Source organism: Falco naumanni, chromosome 13, assembly GCF_017639655.2.
Source record: "Falco naumanni isolate bFalNau1 chromosome 13, bFalNau1.pat, whole genome shotgun sequence".
Taxonomy (NCBI): Eukaryota; Metazoa; Chordata; class Aves; order Falconiformes; family Falconidae; genus Falco; species Falco naumanni.
In genome coordinates, this window is record NC_054066.1 from 30,200,169 (window position 1) to 30,218,101 (window position 17,933).

A 17,933-nucleotide genomic window follows, 5' to 3' on the forward strand; every position below is an offset into this window, starting at 1 on the left:
ATGTTGTCTGTGGGGAATGCCATTTTTACCCAGTATTTGCTGAAAATATTTTTGTAAATTACTGTATCTTTACAAGATAGCCTAAAGAAAGGCTCTACTTTATCTTGTGTTCATCTGTTTTAGTGCTCGCTTTATGAAAATGGATTTTTGTCTCCATTTAACTGCATGAAAGGGTGTATGTGTTTGAAAGAAAGAACCCCCCCAACAACCTACACTAATTCTGCCCCCCACTCTGTGATTTCTGAATAAGCCAGGCACAGTGATAGCTGAAGTCACCGGAGGCTGTGCTTTGAACACAAGAGCGATACCTGTTTTGTGAGGTGAGGGCTTAGATGTTTCAATGTGCTACCTGAAATTACTGGATACTTCAAAATATGTTGAACTCCTGATCTGTAAAATGGGGAGAGCCTTGCAAAACTGAATGGAAATCTCTGAAGTTGCACTGTGATGATTTACTTGTTATTTTTCAAAGATAGGTTATTACATCTGTCATAAACTGGAGTTTCAGAATTTTGCAGTAAATACAGGATGAAGCTGCGTGCTACATAAAGAAAATGCATAATAGCACATCAGTGACTTCACCTTTGAATAGTCAAATACACTTAGTAGGTAAAGCAGGCCCTCTCTGGAAAAATAGTATGTGAGTATATAATTAACAACAGTATCACAATATACAACCATGAGAGGACCAAAAGAAGCTAATACAGAGTGTGTTATTTTGGTTCATTGTATTAAACTTTTCACATTCCTTTTTGTGTGTGTGTAATGTAAACATAAGCTGAAAGAAAAGACTAAGACAACTGCAAACCTAATGAAATTGATGCTTTGTCTGCACAGTCTGGCATGTAAACTGTCTATGTCAATCAAGATTTTTCTCCAAACATGTTCTGTGTGGGCTCATGCCAGACTGAAGCTCATTGTCTTTAACAGGATGTGATTCAGATCATAATTTAACTCAGTCCCATTTCCACTTAAGTTTGCCTTTAGCAGAGCTGTAAAGTGACATGCCATAAAAATTGGGCTGTTGTACTGAATTTATTGTATGAACTCCAAGCTTTACGTTTTTAAGAGAAGAAACAAGACAGTCTCTTACATGTTGGGAAGATAGTTCCCGTGTTGTGAGGACTGTTGCAGTCTACTTAATGAGTTATCAAATGCATGAGTGCGTGCATGACATTAGGACATGGTACTGTAGTTTCTATAAAGCCTTTTCATGTTGTGATGAGGAGCAGAACTTGGTTCTTGAAATTTTCCAGTCCATGGTGAGAGAAGGGGTAAGGAAGCATGGCAAAGGAAGAGGAATCCAACTGTTTGCTACAGATGGAACAGTGTATTCTCATCCAGGTACTGAACTGTGTTCTGCCCTTCTTTTGTGTGTATAATGACCATGGAGAAGACAGAATAGACTTTTTCCAAAGAAATATAGATTATTTTTATAGTATCAATTACAATAAATTCAAGGTCAGGCTGAACGGACTGTGGGCAACATGATGTGCTTGAAGAGGTCCCCACTCACTGCAGAGTGGTTGAACTAGATTGTCTTTAAAAAGATCCCTTTCAACCCAAACCATTTTGTGATTCTATATCCAATACTAAAGGTTCATCTTATAAAACTAAAGCTACTTGAGATTGAGAATTAATTACCCTATCAGTATTTTCTTAAAAATTAAGAGTGCTTAATGGAGGATTCTTACAAAGAAGCATTCACAAATTCCTTTTTAATTTCCAAGGAAGCACATAGTATATGTACAGTTTTATTACTGATACAATCCAAAATGTTTCTTACTTTTCAAAATGAGCAGTTAATTCTTCCTCCTTTCAGTATGAGAAAGATGACGGCAATAAGTGAAGTGTGTCCCCAGGTCTGTAGAACCAACGGTTGTTAGTATGAGGTGACCTTGGTAAGACGTGGGGCAGGGACAGTGCTGAGGGTGACAGGCGGCGTATGGTCTGGTGAGGAAGAATTTTGCTAGCTGTTGTGGCACCCCCCAGGCAGTCCTCCCACCAGTTCCAACAGCTGCCATAAGCTGCTGTAAAATATCGCTTACTTATAGAACTTCCTTAATCCTCTTCACCCCCTTCAGAGATTCCTGGCCCAACCCTTGATCAAACTAACCACCTTAAGGCAAGGCATTCATGGTGGTATTATAGCAGGCCCGCTGCTGCGATCCTTAGGGAGCTGTTGGTGTTTCTGTAGTGAACAGTGGGTTTGGAGGTTTCTAAACACACTGATAATGTAACTGCTGTTGGTAAGCATTTAAAAATACTGATTTGTGAGTTAATATTTTACCCAAAACAATATTTTAATTTTTCTGTTAACAGTGCATCTCACCCTTTTCCTTTTGAAGCTTCCTAGGAACAGACTAGGCCTGGAAAGCATTTTGAAGTGTGTGAGGGAAATGAGATCAAAAGTTTTCATAAGGAAAAAAAATATACTTCCATATGCACAGTAATTTTTTTCATCCTAATTGTTACATGGGACTCAGTATTTGTGTACTTTTTTTTTTCCATTTACCTTGGAGGGTTAAAATCGTACTTCTGAAAGTCACTTCATATGTGTTTTTGGGGGTGAATTGGAATCCTGTAACTTACTGGTTTTTTCATAAATTAAGACTGTACTAAGTAGATGTTATTTCTTCAAATTCTGGTGATGGTTTCTGAATTCTGTTTAATGACAAAGGATATTGGTTCTTTGATATTTGCTTCAGTGCTTATTATTCACTTGCACGATGTCAAAATCCAGTATAGTGAAAGACCTTTATGCTATTTTTTTTTTAGCACAGTACGATAAGTATATTGTGTATATATACACATAAATTCCATTAATTTCTGTGGGAATTGGACATGTGCACATAGGGTAATTGTTTCTAAAGCTAAAAATAATTTCCATTTGATTCATGTCTTAAGTTTTGCTCACCTGTGACTGCAAGACATGAAGGCCACAAAGAACAGAGCTAAGATTTTTAAGTTGTTGATGATACTAGCCTTTTACAAATTAACAAGATTGTGAGGCTAGTGAAGCAGTTCTCAAGAAATACATTTTAAAAAATCATGACTTCATACTCCAGCTGAATTAATTTAACATTTGAAAATCTCAAAGTACTATGTAGTTTTAACTGGTAGAATGAGTAGATCGGCTTTTCAAAATGTTGATTCCTGATTCTGTCTACATTACCGTGAGAAATGAGTGAGTTAATTTGGGTACCTTTACACTTTCTTTTTTATTACTACGTAACTCCACCTGGCAAGGAGTAACTGAAGTGAAAAAATGGCATGGCTAAAAACAAATTTCACTTGGACTGTAGGTTGAAAACAAACTTTTACAGTATGTTTAACAGCACCGTATTTAGAAAAAAAGGCTCTAAAATTTACGCTGCATGAAGCCTGGAAGAAGTATTTTTTGAAATACTCAACGTTTAGTAAAACCCAGGGAGCAGAAAGAAAATTTCTTGTAAATCGCTTTTATGTCAAAACAGTTTTGGAACTAGAAACGTACTTATGTATCTGATGTTCTCTAACAGTAAGTGAAAACCAAACGAGACTCTTCCAAACTCATTATCTGTGAACAACCTGGATCAGCTGTTCCCCAACTCGCTCAAATATAACAACGGTTGTGAAAAGCTACCCAGAGTTTATAGTCCAAGAAAAAGGATCTTCATTCTGACCACTGAGAATACAAGAGATGCTGCTTTTTTTTTAACCTTTTTGAAGTAAATTATCAAGAAGCTGAGATTTTTGTTTGTTTGTTTATTTCTGCTTCTTGGTAGGGCTGTTTCCTTTCCCTCCAGTCTACTGCACAGCTCACCAAACTCCCTCATCTGTTTGACTGTTTCCCTTTTAGTAGGCAGGATCTTTAAAACAATCTGCACTAAATGCCATCTAAAGCTGATTTGGTGCAGTTGTGAAGTCAAACCCTAGTGAAAGGGACTAGAGTGTGAAATAAGTTTAAAAGTAGAGCAAAGGAGAAAACATTTAAGAACATTTAAGAATTCTGAGGGAACTCACAAGGCAGAGCCGTAGAGAATGTAAAACCAGTGACCTGTTTGCAGATGCAGCTGATGTGGTAAAAGATACTGTTGTATAAAAGGTACTGGGAAGGATAAAAGCAAGTTACTCTATTTGAATACTCTTCCGTAGGAGAGGAAATGAGGGACTGCCTTCGTGGTGGGTTACTGTCTACCTTCCAGGAGTTGACAAGTTTTTTTAGAGCTACATGAACCATGGCTGATGAGTACAGTAAACAATTGGCATTTATTGTTTGGTGCAAGTGAAGGTGTGGCTAGTAGTTACCGCTGTAATTAATGAGTATGATAATGCACGTTACTTCTCAGTTGGTGTATGCAAGATGAAGTCTTGATTTGCTCTTGATACTATTTATTTTTTTTAATGTGAATGTACCGTATGAATCTTTTCCCAGACCATCAGTTGTTGAATATTTGAATTAGACTGAAGTTTTAAATTTAATTTATAAAATAATTGGAAATAGTTTACTCTTGATTCCTTTTTACACAGAAACAGGTTTATGTGAATTCAGGAGTAAATACAAATGCAATTCTATTTAGCAATTGCCTGTTGTGTTGTGAGGTTAGTCCTCTAAGCTCCTTTTGGGCAACAAGCAAGTGCCTGAAGGTATGAGGGGTTGCAGTATACTGAACAGGCCATGGCTCGTCTTGTAAAGGAAACAACAGTAATGGTAATAGTACAGGTTTCTTTCATCTCTGCTCTAAGTCACCCTATTAGATTATAAAAGATGGTTGCTGAAAAGTAGGTGAGGGGACTTCGTGTGTGTAAAGGGTAGCAAATGCAACTGCTTGAGCTTACAGTTACCTCCTTATACAGGGTTCTTTCTAACCCACTTGACTTTGTGATCCTGGATTATAGTGCAGCTCCACAAAACTGTAGCACAGCTGAAGGGTGGAAGCAGCAAATGGCATTGGAAGTGTGGGGATCACTCTCCAGGGATAGCGAGCTCTGCAGTCAGAATAGCTGTTGGGGAGGAAGTGGCATGCAGGTCTCTGCTGAAGGTCTTTATCTCTGGAAAGCTGATATTTTATCTAGCCCAGCGTGACAGCCCGCAGGGAAATGTGTGAAGAGTTCCTGCCTTGACCAGTTACTCACTGTAATTTTTGTAGCAGCCCTTAATTTGTGCTAAGTTGATCCATTTTATTAATAATTATTAGGTCTCTTTTCAGTCTGGATGGCTTTGCTGATTTGAGTTGCTGTCCATGGCCTAAACCAGTGGTACCAGCTGAACTGAGGAGGTAGCAGAAGGTGGGAATGAGCAAGGTGCGGAACTGACTGTGATGTTGTGTTTGGTCCCATGAAGTGTATCGCAAGGCAGGCAATAACTTTAAACTCTGTTAAACCTTTTATGTTTTGAAGGGCTGAATGCTTAGCACCCTTGTGGGTGGTGCTCCTACACAGAGGAAGGTGTTGATGAAAATGAATGTGAATTTTATTTCGTAATTTCCACTGTCTTCAGGCTGTGCTGGGGCCATGCTGAACTGGTGGTGACAGTGAAGGTTGGCTGCTCATGTGGGTTGTGGTGTCTCGGGTCACCTGACTTGTACCAATGGTGGTTTCCATCAGGATCAGAGAGGGGGGCCAAAATTACTAGCCCCTGCTCAGGGGAGAAAACCCACTTTGCCCTGTGATAGGGAGCCCTGGCTGAGTGTGTGGCTGAAGCCAGCGGCAGGGCAGGAGGGGGAAGCTCTTCCTGTCGTTACTGGGAGCATCTGTGGTGTATGTGTCAATAGATTTTTTAGGTTTTATAGCAGCATGTTTTAAAGTAAGTTTCTAAGGCACTGAAAGCTTACACACAGTTTCTCTTTCGCTGCTAGATCCTGTATAATGGTTACTGTAATACTGTGTGGCTTGGCTCTGGCTGTAGTTTTACCAGAAATTACGCTGCAGTACCATGACCAAGCTTACACAATAGACTGGGATGTTGTGGGCCCAAGGGAATTTTCTTAAATTTAAAAGATTTTCCATCTGTATAAAAGTGTATCTGCCACATCACACAGTGTCACAGCGCTGCGAGTGGACTCTTACTTGAGACAAGCTTCCTTTTTGTCCCTTTTTTGTTTACAAGGAACAGAGAGACAGAGAGAAGAGGTTGGGCAATGACTTGGCTCTGCTTGCAGAGAGGTAAACAGATTTCCCAATGTTGAGCAATGGTTGGGTAGCCGGAAGCGGATGGCTGGCTGTGCTCCAGCAGCCTGAGCCATGGGCCTGTTTGGAGCCGTTCATGAGTCAGAGCATGAGGGCTGGTGGTGCTGATGAGTCATCAGTTTCCCACTTCCCCTGAAGCAGCTTTACTTTGATGTGGCTCAGTTACAAAATCCAGTCTCTCAGTCAGTGTGACAAAACCCTGACAAAGGGACCCGTATGAATACTACAGCATTAGCCAAACTCTTAAGTTTGTGTTATTTCAGGTGAGAGCTTGCTTACAGAATAATGTACTTTGAATCAGTCCTTTCTCCTCAATTCCCCTTCAACCTTTTTAGATTAGTAGGTCTGAATTTCCTAATACAAGAAAAAAAAAAGTCTGAAAATAGAACCCGCTGAGATATGTTTGTTGTTGGAGTTAATACAAGCAGAAAGAATTGGTACGCTTCATGTTGCTGCTTGCTAGTTTAAGCTAACTGAGCTGTGTTGGCAAGGGTGCAGTGGAAGTCGGGGATTAGAGCCTGGTAGTTAAAAAGTGCAGTATCCTGCAGTAGCACGAATTCTGAAGAATGTTGGTATTTCAGAGTGGGAAGCAGAGATCCAAACAGGAACCATTTCACATAAGCCTGAGGTAGAACAGTTGGAGCACAATGAAAAAGTCCTAGTAAAATACTGAGTTGTTTAGATCCGAGCTTTGCTTTAATCCCCCTCTGATGAGAGGCCACTGTTATGATACAGTTTACCACATACTGATAGGACTTACTGGATGTGAATGCCATGATTGGGGTGGTGTTTGTAGTGGCATGTTCTGTGTCGTGTTTGACAGAAACTTGGGTGTATCTCATTTGAGTTGGAACTACTTAACTTTCCCTGATTTCAGTGGGAACACTGAAACTTCTTGTTTGTCTGTGAAGACCCCCCCCTGTCAGTCTCATCTGTGATGCAGGAATAGGACTTAAAATTAATGTCTCTTTCCTACCCTGCTTATTTGCAAATGAAGACCTTGTTGAGAAAAGGCCTGCTTTGGTACTGGGATTTACAATAATAAAAAATGCAAAGATTGTTTCTGAAAAACTTGAAAGTAAGAATTTGAACATGTATTTTGGAGCTACTTTATCATGTGTTTGAATATTCCTGAAATAAGAATCTTATAAAAACCAGTCTTAACAGTTCGTTACATTCTGTCATAGCAGTTTCTACTTCATAGTGAATCTTCAATATTATAGATTAGGCAAGGTATCTTTTAAGTTTGAGGGTCCTCCTCTTTGGATTCATACACATGTAATGGAGGCAGTTATCTTCAAAATCTACAGCTAAGAACTGTTTCACTAATTCTCTCCCAAACTCTTCTTAGACTGTCTCTTTAGATAATGTGTGTAGATGATGAACAGAAAATGTCATGCAGTAAGAGGTAATAAAAATATATATAATAATAGTAAAATATATTAATAATAAAAGAGCAAATAATTAGCGATTTAGAGCACTCACAAAGTTAGCATTTATCAGAATTGCTCGACATTGAGTTTCAGCTTCATTTTTGGTTGAGCAATCAGTATAGTAATACTTGTTACAGAAAGTATATTTAAATGTGATCAGCGCTTTTTATTTGTATACATTTATAAAGAAAAATCATGTTACTGTTCCATCTCCTATTTTCTTCTCCCCCTTTTAGGGGAAAAAGAAAAGCAAAAATTATAAGTGAAATTAAATAACATTATTTGCGTAACTTTTGAGCTATTTTATGAAAGACTTTTGAAAATGTTATCATTTGCAGGGAACTGCAAAAATTAAAAGCATAAACTGGTGGTAATAGAAAGATGCTTTTTTCTTAAGGGAAGTGGAAACTTCTTACCACTTAAAGAAACAGAATATAACTGTTAGGACTGAGTGAAGACATTTTTGTGGTATTTATTAAGTATTAATTTAGATAGATGTAGTGTAATGGGTTATCTTTCTGTATAGATGCTGCTACACCAGAATTACCTGTGTGAAGTGATTTATAACCATATAATTCCATTGATAAAGCAGGTAAAACTAGTGTACAAGTCAGTGCCTTAGGCAGCAGTTAGACCAGGGGTGTAACACAGTGATACCTCGTTATCTCTGTGATCCTGGAAATTAAATGCTTAGTCTTTGTCCAGTACCAGTGTAAAGCTCAGATGTTGGGAGAAGTAAAAATTTTACTGTCTTCCAAGTGGGTCGCCCATGTAGTACAGTTTAACAATGCAGGCAAGATTTCTCACCCATGTTACTTTTTGTCTGAAGCTTTGTTTTCTGTCTTGTTGTAGGCTGTGATGTATGCCAAGAAGAAAATCCTTCTGGGGGGAAAAAAAAAAAAAGTAGTTCTGGAAATAATAAAACAAGGAACAGATGGATTGATACAATCCCAGACAAGGATATTTAAAAGTGGATTTCTCCATAGTGTTTTTCTTCCTTCTGTACAGATACACATTTCAGAGCTGAATAAATAGTCTGCATTACAATGAAACTTGACACATATGAGCAATTTTTTTTTTTCCTGGGGTTGAAAGAAACAGTGGTAAAAGGGTGTGGTTTCACAATCAGAAATGCTGCTGTTCTACCACTAAGGCTCCAAATCGACTTTTCCTTCCTCATGCAACTGTACAGCTGGTTGGATGATAGTGCAGCAACAACAGAATCAGCAAAACAGAAAAAATAAGAAATTAGTATTAGCCGCAAGGGCTTGCTTAGCCTGATCTGGTGGACAGCACAACTGCAGGATTACTGCTGTCAGTCCAAGAGAAGGGATGAGAACGTGTGGGCTAGGGATATGAGACTTCCCCTCTCAGCAGCAGCATGGACTTGGCTTGTCCTCAGCCAGTCATGAAAGCACAGCTTCAGTGCAACTTACTGTATCACTGGACTCTATTGTAATTTGCTTTTTAAAAAATCCTAGTCCTATGGACAGTCCAGAGCTAAATCCTGCTCTTACGCCTGCTCCTGGTGACTGACTCTGATCTGGCTGCTCAATACCCTATGCATTACCAAACGTAATGGGGTCAGGGATGGGAGCCCACCTGCCTGCCATTTGGTTGTAGACCGGTAAATGCCATTTAATTGGTTTTAATGATGAAGGTCATGAATTTTAGGACAGTATTCTGTATTTTAGTGTTTGAAATCCACCTGTAATGTTTAATGTTTTACCTGTTGGCCTTTAAGAAAAAAAGAGGCTGTTCTGAATTGAACTTTGTCAGTTCTGATGTCCAGGAGGCTGTAAGAATCTAAAAAAGGCTAATTTCTGACACTGCTACATTTTCTTTCATTCTCCTGTATAAATAAAAAGATACTGGGCCAAAATCTGTTATCCCAATATAAATCCAGTACATTCCAAGTGGAATGAACCAGTACTGCGTTCTGCAAAGGTTTAACGTAACCTTTTCAATACCTATGCAGAAATAAAGGCGTAAAGGGAGTGGGGGCGTAGGGTTTTACATAAACAGTGGAAACGGGTTGGGGGGAGGCTTCTCTGGCCTGAAACCAAGCCCTTTATTTTAGAGTCTGTCTGATTTTAGGGAATTGTTGGGGTTTCAATTCCACTATATTAAGTTGCTAAATAAGCTTTGTCTAATGTTTAACAGTCTTTTCTTTAGTAACTGGATAAAACCAAATCAGTTTAGTGGTCATAGTAATAAATTCTAGTAACAACCAACTATCACTTGATCTTGAATCACAGTGTTAATGCCATGTTCGAGGGTTCTGTTTCAGACGCTCTGTCAGCACGTTTTTTAATGAAGAAGGTATGTTTGTATGCTGCCAGGATGACACCAAGAAGGGTAAGCAAGGCCACTCGTGAATCCTGGCTGTGGCTGCTGAGAAGTTACCAGGCTTACAAGGAAAATTCCAGTGTGTTGGTTTTTTTTAATTTATTCTGGTGTGATTTGTTTTTTGTTTTGTTTTAACTGCAGTTGGATTCTTTAAGATCTGTGATCCTTAGGCTTTTTGGTCAATTTTTCAGTTCTGTAAGTTAAAAAGCATTGCTGAATGGTTATCGTTGCCCTGCTTCTCACGTGTATAATTGAAGTATGGATTGTTTTCTCGATAAAAAGGATGAAAGAGGTTTTGAACAGAAGCAGTATTAGTTTTCAGGTACGGTTTCTTGACTGGTTGCTTTGCATAGCAATTTGCAAAACGTTTTTATCTTTTCTTACAAGCAGTTTTATGTGAGAAGAAGCTTTATGAATTTATTAAAACTTGATTGAATATTTTAAATTTACAGGTCTTATTTCAAATGAAATAGGAGGAAATCTGCAAGGCAGTAAAGTTACATCCTAGAAAGATGCTAATTTACACAATACACCTTCGTTTATTGATTCTGGATTATGTGTTTCTTCATGTTTTGTGCTGACTTAATGCTCACTGCCTTGGATTAGTGCTGACTGCCTCACTATGTCAGTAATGAAGAAAAGACATGTAACTCCAAGGAGAATAAATGGCACAGCTCTTCTTTGTAAACCTTTGTAGGCAGGACATTTTAAGCAGGCATATTTTAAAACAAGAAAGGGATGGAGAATTATCGCATGGTACAATGTGGAAAGAAGCTTCTTTACAGAACTACAGCTCATTTCATCCTAATTCAGTGATCAGGAATCAAGTGTTTCAACAGGAAGTGTTTATGCCAAATGTGTTTCTGAAAGAGTAATTACTGTTTGACTCTGGCTTTTAAAATATATTGGGGATAATTTTAACATAGTACTGTTCTTAAGAAGTTTTTTTCAAAGTCATTAATTGGACAAAAATTTTGCTGGGCTGATGATAATGTTAACTGTCAGCACTATATAAACTCTATTACTGAAGAATATTTTTAATGACTTCTGTTACCTAAGCCCGATATGATTTGAAATTTTTTACAGTTTCAGTAAACCCAATGATGCTGTATTAAAAGTGCAAGACAAAAAAAATCATAGTTACTGTCATAGACTGCTACCAAGCATTCCTGCTATTGTGTTCTTTCCTAAATATCTACAATGCTGTGAATCTGTGCGCAAGACCCACATATAGCAAGTCATGTTATTTTTGCCAATACCAGAGACTTACTGTAAAGAGTTTGGACGTAGTAACATCACAAGAGATGGAAGCTTGCTTGTGAAATAGTACTGGTGATCAGCTGAGTCTGAAAGTGTGGAGTAGTCACAGCAGTAATGGCAATGCTAATAATGTAGGTGAAAGTTACAATGATGAGTTGATGAGTTCAGTAAATGAACTCAATGATGAGTTCAGTAAAAATGATGTTAGACTGTGCTTTTATGAAAGGTGTATTGGAATGATTTTCCAGACAGAGAATATTTAAATTTTTATCCTTCTTAAAATGTTCTTCTTAAAATCTTACCTCTTGTAAAGTTTTCTAACAAAAAACTAGTAGAGGAAAACCCATGCAAGTCCAGCCAGTAATCAAGAGCCTAGTTAGTCATTTGGGTGAAAGCTGGACACAGAACCAAGTAATCCTTAGATACATACCAGACAATAGATTGCTTTAAGATAGTTCCTTTTTCTTTTCTTGTTTCAAAATAGAATTACATGCTGATGCTTTTAAAATCCTTGTCCTGGTAAGTTTCTTTCAAAACTGATACATTCAGTGAAAACCTTCAGTTGCAACAAAATCACAGTTCCTTCACCACTGTATTCTATGGCAAAAATATTGTACAGAGGTCACACTTTATAGTTACCTCACTGCAAAATCTGACGCAGATTTGTGCACTACTCCATTGTTTTCAGGGTAATACAGGTACACGAGTGTTTACATACTAGAGCGGTAGATACGTCGTTGACCTACATTGCAATAAAAACTGGTAGTGCCTTTACAGAGAAATTGGTGATGACACATAAGTCAGGAGGACATAATCTGTCCCTTTTTGTAATGAGAATATATTCTGATATCCTTGGAGGCATACAGACAGACTAGTTTCCATGGTGTGGTAAGGAACAAAGCAGCTGGATTTGGCAAGACAAACACTTGTCTTTTCAGAACTCAGCAGAATGACCTTACATTGCTGAGTGAAGAACAGTCATATATTTGAGTGTGTAGAAAAAGACTGGTAGGGTAAGAGTAAATAACTTTTGTAAAATTAAATAATTTGGAAGATGTGTATGTATTACAGATTTTCAATATCGTAATAGAATTCACCAGTTGTTCAAGTAAAAGTAATTATTCAGCAGCGTTGCATAAAAGTTAGAATAGCAGGGGCAGAAGATCAAGAAAAAATAAATGACAAGATGACAGATAATTTCAAATGGGTTAGGGTGAGATGAGGAGGGTAGAAAAATGTGGGATGAGAAAAGCAAATGGAATTTTGATGACATTATTGCTAACCATGTGTATAATATACTCGGATATTTTGTGTTAATACTGTGTTTTATCTTTTCTTTCTCAGTCACATAGAAAAAATTACAACATGGCAAGATCCTCGAAAAACTATGAACCAACCACTGAATCACATGAGCCAACATCCTGCAGCTGCTTCCACACCAGTACCACAGAGATCTATGGCAATGTCTCAGCCAAATCTCGGTGAGTACTGGATGCCATCTCTCTGATGAAAATACAAAGGAGAGAGGAGAGTCACCTTTGACTAATCTGTTTGCCACAGTAATTTTTGCTTCAAGATGGGTACCTCTATTCTGCTATCAGGCCTAATGTTCTCCACTTCCTTTTCTTGTTTTTTCCCTTTGTAGAGTTTGCAGCAAGTGAATTTGTACTGTTTGAGGTGAAGTTCTAACATCTCATGCGTTTTATTTTAGAGCTTCTGTGACAAAATTTTGATGTAGTATTGAACATAGAAAAATAAGGTCTTTCTGTGCTTTTTCATTCAGAGGTAGTGTAAATCTCTACAAGCCTACCATATAATTTCCAAAGCTTACTATGCAAAGTGCTGTTAAGTGATCAGTCTGCAGTCTTTGCTGTGTTTCCTCAGGTCAGAGATTGTACCTAGTTTGCTTATTTGTTTGTTTATGGTGTGGGGTGGTGGTTTGCATAGCTAGGTTCTGCACTGGAAATTACTTGCAAAATACTAAGAAGCCTGTTTTGCAGTATGAATTACCTAAAGACTTTCTATAAATGGTGTGGTTTCATTGCTGGTCCTCCTTAGCAGTTCAGGCTTAAGTTTAAGCATGATCTACATTCCTCTGATTTTGCCAGATAGGAGCCTTAGTGAAAATAAAGCAGTGAAAACTCTGAAAATTTTAAAGAGAAAATGTAAATGGAAGAAAACATTTTCATGTGTAATTGAGAATTACAAATAATCCCTAATATTTCCCTGCTGCAGCTTTAACTTTTCTACCACTCAAGAAACTGAGGAACAGATAGGTCAGCTTACAGGCTAAAGATCACAAAACTGTGTCAAACAGGTAATCTTAAAAACACAGACCAGATTCTTGTTCAGGTTAATTTTTGATAAGTTGGTCTCATGATTTCATGATTATTCATTTGCAGTGTGGTTCGTCAGGGCTGTGTCTTTACCATTTTCTTGGAACGTGAACATTTGACTGCCGGTAGTCACCAATAGCAGTAATGCAATATACAATATTTTTGTCTTCAATTGCTAATAAACACCTTAGGCTGTCCCCTGAGGTAACAAACTTCATTTCTTTCTGATACCTTTCTCTCAACAACTGTCCTGCTTGAATATATTCAGTAAAAGGTGTGGGCTATGCTGTGTGATTTAGCAGACAGTAGCAAATTGTATCAGGAGAGCATATATGTGAAGAAGGAACCTGAGTAAAATCTGGAAGGTTAGGGTGTGCTGCAGTGTGTCATACTACATTGTAAAGCTAACAACTGCTTTGCACGTGTCGCTTCAAACCACAGCTGCGTTTAGGTCAATCTGTTTATAGCAATTCCAAAATGGCCAAGAGGTAAGAATAGGACAGTGGGGGTTTTTGTTCATACCAGCTCCTCAGCTTGTGTTGACATCTGTTACATTCTCTCCAATTAAAAAACAAAGGAGGTACCATAAATCAGGACAGTGTACAGCAAGCTTTTTCCCTCAGTGTGTCAGTGGAAGTGAATCAAAACCAAATCCTGTACTGAAATACGTGTATACTGAATTTTAGAGAATGGTCTTTCCTGGGATACAAAGGATTAAAATAAAAGCATACTCAATTAACAGTCTGTTCTTGAAGGGACTTCAGGTGCCCAACAGGGGCATTTCCACAAACTTCAAAATCTGTCATATCAAACACAGACTATTTCATTCAGTGCCCTTCACATTTATAGATGAGCTTCTACTTTTGGTAGGTATTTATACAATGCTTGGCTTAATGGTTCAGATCTGTGATTGAATTTCCTAAACTTTAGCCCACTAGAAGCAGTGTGTAAAAATTTCCACAATGTCCGTACTTATTTAATCAAGAAAATATTTTGTCAGCGTGTTTTGGTGTCCTTTTTCACATTCTGGTGGCTTTCAAAAGACATGCTGTGACACTTTGAGAGCAAGCAAATCTGTTCGCACAGCTGAGTAGCACTTTCAGCACTTACTACTAAATTCAGCATCACAGTCCCTGATTTCCCAATCCACCTGTTTGAACACATCGTGTGACACTATTTTGTTTAAAAATGCATTTTAAAAGATTTAATGTAGAAACTCTGTGTGTGTGTGTAGATATATATATCCACACACACAAACTGCGAGATAGCAATAATCTGAACAGAATACAGTAGCCTCTGAATATTCGTGTGACAGTTTAAAATACCTGTGAGTGCAGTTTCCAGTACTGAAGTAAAACATCTCTTGTTTTGAAATTACCTTGGCCAAAAGGGAGGTCTTCCTGCTCTTTTGTGATGCTAGCAGTGCTACTGCTACAGCTGCTTTCTGGAGTCTTGCTCAGACATAGAAGCGTGCAATTTGTTGGTCTGTCAGTCAGACCTCTAAGCCAGAACTGATTGTGCCAACATCTTACAGACATCAGAGGAGAAATGGAAATTGTATTCCAAGTTAAGATACTCTTCTGGCCATAATTTTGTAACTTTTTAGCAAATTAAGTCTATGCATCTGTCTTTTGCCTTAGCATTTTTTGGTACTGTAGGAATTAACAGAAAGTTTTCTTTTGAAGACGTGCCACTTGAAAGAAAAGGATCTAAGTGTTCCAGGTCTACGTACTGGTCTGCACTTCTGTTTACTAACACGTTTTTTCCTTGCTGTGCTGCTTATGAAGAAAAGGAAAATATGGTGGTCTCTTCTGTACATACAGCTTGTTACTTCGGTTTTATGAACTCCTTTCAGCAATATGTGCTTGGAAGCGTACAAAGGCAGTTGTAAACATTCTGTCAAAAGCATAGTGTGACTATGTGATACCAAATCATAGTATGCCTATGCCTGAGACACAGAGAAATGTATAGTGAAAACTGATTGAAATTAGTAGACATACTGCTGTATTTTTGAACCTTTTTTCTGGCTGTGGTTTTTATGTTGTCTGTTTATGAGCTACATTTACTGGTTTTCTTTAACTTTAGCAGTGTTAGTTTTCTCACTAATGTTTAAAGTATTGCTTTTAAAATGTTACATAACAAAGGCATTTGAAGATATTTCTTCCTTTGATACACCTTAAATTTATGGAAGACTTACACATGCTAGGCTCATTTCTAGGCTCATTTACACGCCACCACTAAATTCAGCGAAGCTTTATGAATGAAGAGAGGAACTTGCCCCAGAGACTAAAAGCTTGTTATTGCGGGTTAGTGTATATTCAAACTTGTTCAGTTTTCTTTTTCTAATTATTTTACCTTTGTTGTTCTTCTAAGACAGTCTGTGGATGGATATACTAAGGAAAGGATGACATTGACAGGAATCTTGTAACTATGTATTAACTGTCTATTGCCAATCAACTCCATTACTATGGTAGAATCAAAGACTGTATGTGGAAGGAGAGGTATCTGTACACCCTTATTTTAGGCATCTAACCTAGGTCCCTCAATTAGGAGATGGAGCTCCATGGTCTTACTGTGAATGAAAGGAAGGAGAGAGCAGTTGCAGTGCACCTAAGCTAATGGTCAAACTACTGCCTGACTTAAATAACTAAATTGTTTTCTGGAAGTGCCTAAGTCCAAGCTAGGGAAGCTGTTCTGCCTTAATGGAAGTCACTGGTGTAAGAGGATTGGGGAGGATAGTTTTTCCCTATGTGTAGCAAGTTCTAGGGGGAAAACCCCAGATCCTTATAAAAGTTTCTTTTGCAACAATTTTTAATGAAATGCTACTTGTTTTGTAATCCTTCTCTATTTTACATTATGCAACACTCAAACCCATTGTTATTTTCATCCTGCTTGCTTTGAACTCTTTAAAAAGAGATTTCTTTTGTGGTTGTACTCTTCATCCAGTTGGTGAGCACAATCTGGTCTTCATTTAAATGTTTCTCAAGTTTAACAGTTTGCAACTTATTGTGACATAAAATAATAAAACCCTCTGATAGTGTTTATGTTTTCTCTATAAATTAGCTTGAATTTATATGTGCGAGTTCTTTTCCTACAAGCTTTTTAAGGAACAGACTCTATCTGCAGAAAAACCTCAGAAGATCTTCTGGCCAAAGTGGCATTATGGTACAGTTGGTTGTAGAATTTAGGCCTCACAACAAATAACAGCTGTAGACTGCAAGGCACAGTTATTCTAGGTCCTGTGTGAGTGATTAAGCTGTATGTTAAGTAGTACCCAGAGTTTGGTGGTTTGAGAGTTTTGGGCATGTTGTCACTTCACAAAATGCCTTTGAGTTTATTTGGGCATGGTTAGGGGCTTTCAATTTCTCTAACTAGAAACTGTGGTTAAAAAGTGTGTTTGGTCTAACTAAACTCACCAAAGTCCTGGCTGGATGTCCCTGATGCTCCCTGGTGCCAGGCTACCACTGTCATCTCTGTGTCTCGCTTCACAGTGGACCATCCAGCATCAGCAATAACAGAAGTGCGTGCCTGGTTTTACCACTTTGCATTTTCCACTTCTGGTATACAAGAGAACTTGTGTGACTCATCACACTTTTTACAGAGATAGGACTGATGGGTAGAAAGGCTTTTAAAAGCTGCAATCATGTATCAGCTGGCTCAGGGAAGAAGTGACAAGCACTGAAGCAAAGAGACGAGCAGAGCTATCTATGTTTGTGTAGAACCCTTATGCATTAGAGCTGAACCATCTTCCCTTACCCTGTCTGTTTTTTCCCCTTAATCTATTATTTTCCATGTAAGTGTGGACAAGATAATTTTTCAAGGTCCCTTCCAGCCTGGGCTATTCTATGATGATGATTGATAATGTGATAATTTCATGACTTGTAAAGTATCATCTTGATGCATAGTGTCTGTTGGCCCAGCTAACCCTGCCTTCACAAAATGTACAGATTGTTTTAATTTATCTCTGTACTGCTGTTTTTTTATCAGTTGTCTGCTAGTGGCATCCTCAAAGGGGTATTATAAGAAACTGTACTCATTCAGATGTCCTGAATTGAGGGACAGCTGCTGGAAGATAATTAATGATGTTATGAACTTGCAACAGTAAGGATGCTTATTCTGAAGTAAGGAAAGAAGCTGGGTAAGTTTCCACATGTGGCTGAGTGTAGGGGCTTTGCAAAATTTAAGGTTGTAGCCATCACAGAATAATTCAGGTGGGAAGGGGCCTTGGGAGGTCTCCAACCCAACCTCCTGCTCAAAGCAGTCTACTATGAGATCAAACCAGGTGCTGAGGGCTTTATGCAGTCAGCTTTCAAAAACCTTTGCGGCAAATCAGAGTCTCCCGGTGCAGTTCTCACGCTTTTGTGAGGTGAGAAGAGGCTGGCAC

General features: G+C 38.2%; 1 protein-coding gene across 1 annotated transcript in view; it reads left to right on the top strand.

Annotated features, from left to right (window-relative positions):
- WWTR1 (WW domain containing transcription regulator 1) overlaps positions 1-17,933 on the top strand; it is a 77,214-nt gene that overhangs the window by 31,539 nt on the left and 27,742 nt on the right. The window contains exon 2 of the mRNA XM_040612786.1: positions 12,558-12,694. Coding sequence (XP_040468720.1) covers positions 12,558-12,694 — 137 coding nt within the window. The remainder of the gene's footprint in view (positions 1-12,557; positions 12,695-17,933) is intronic.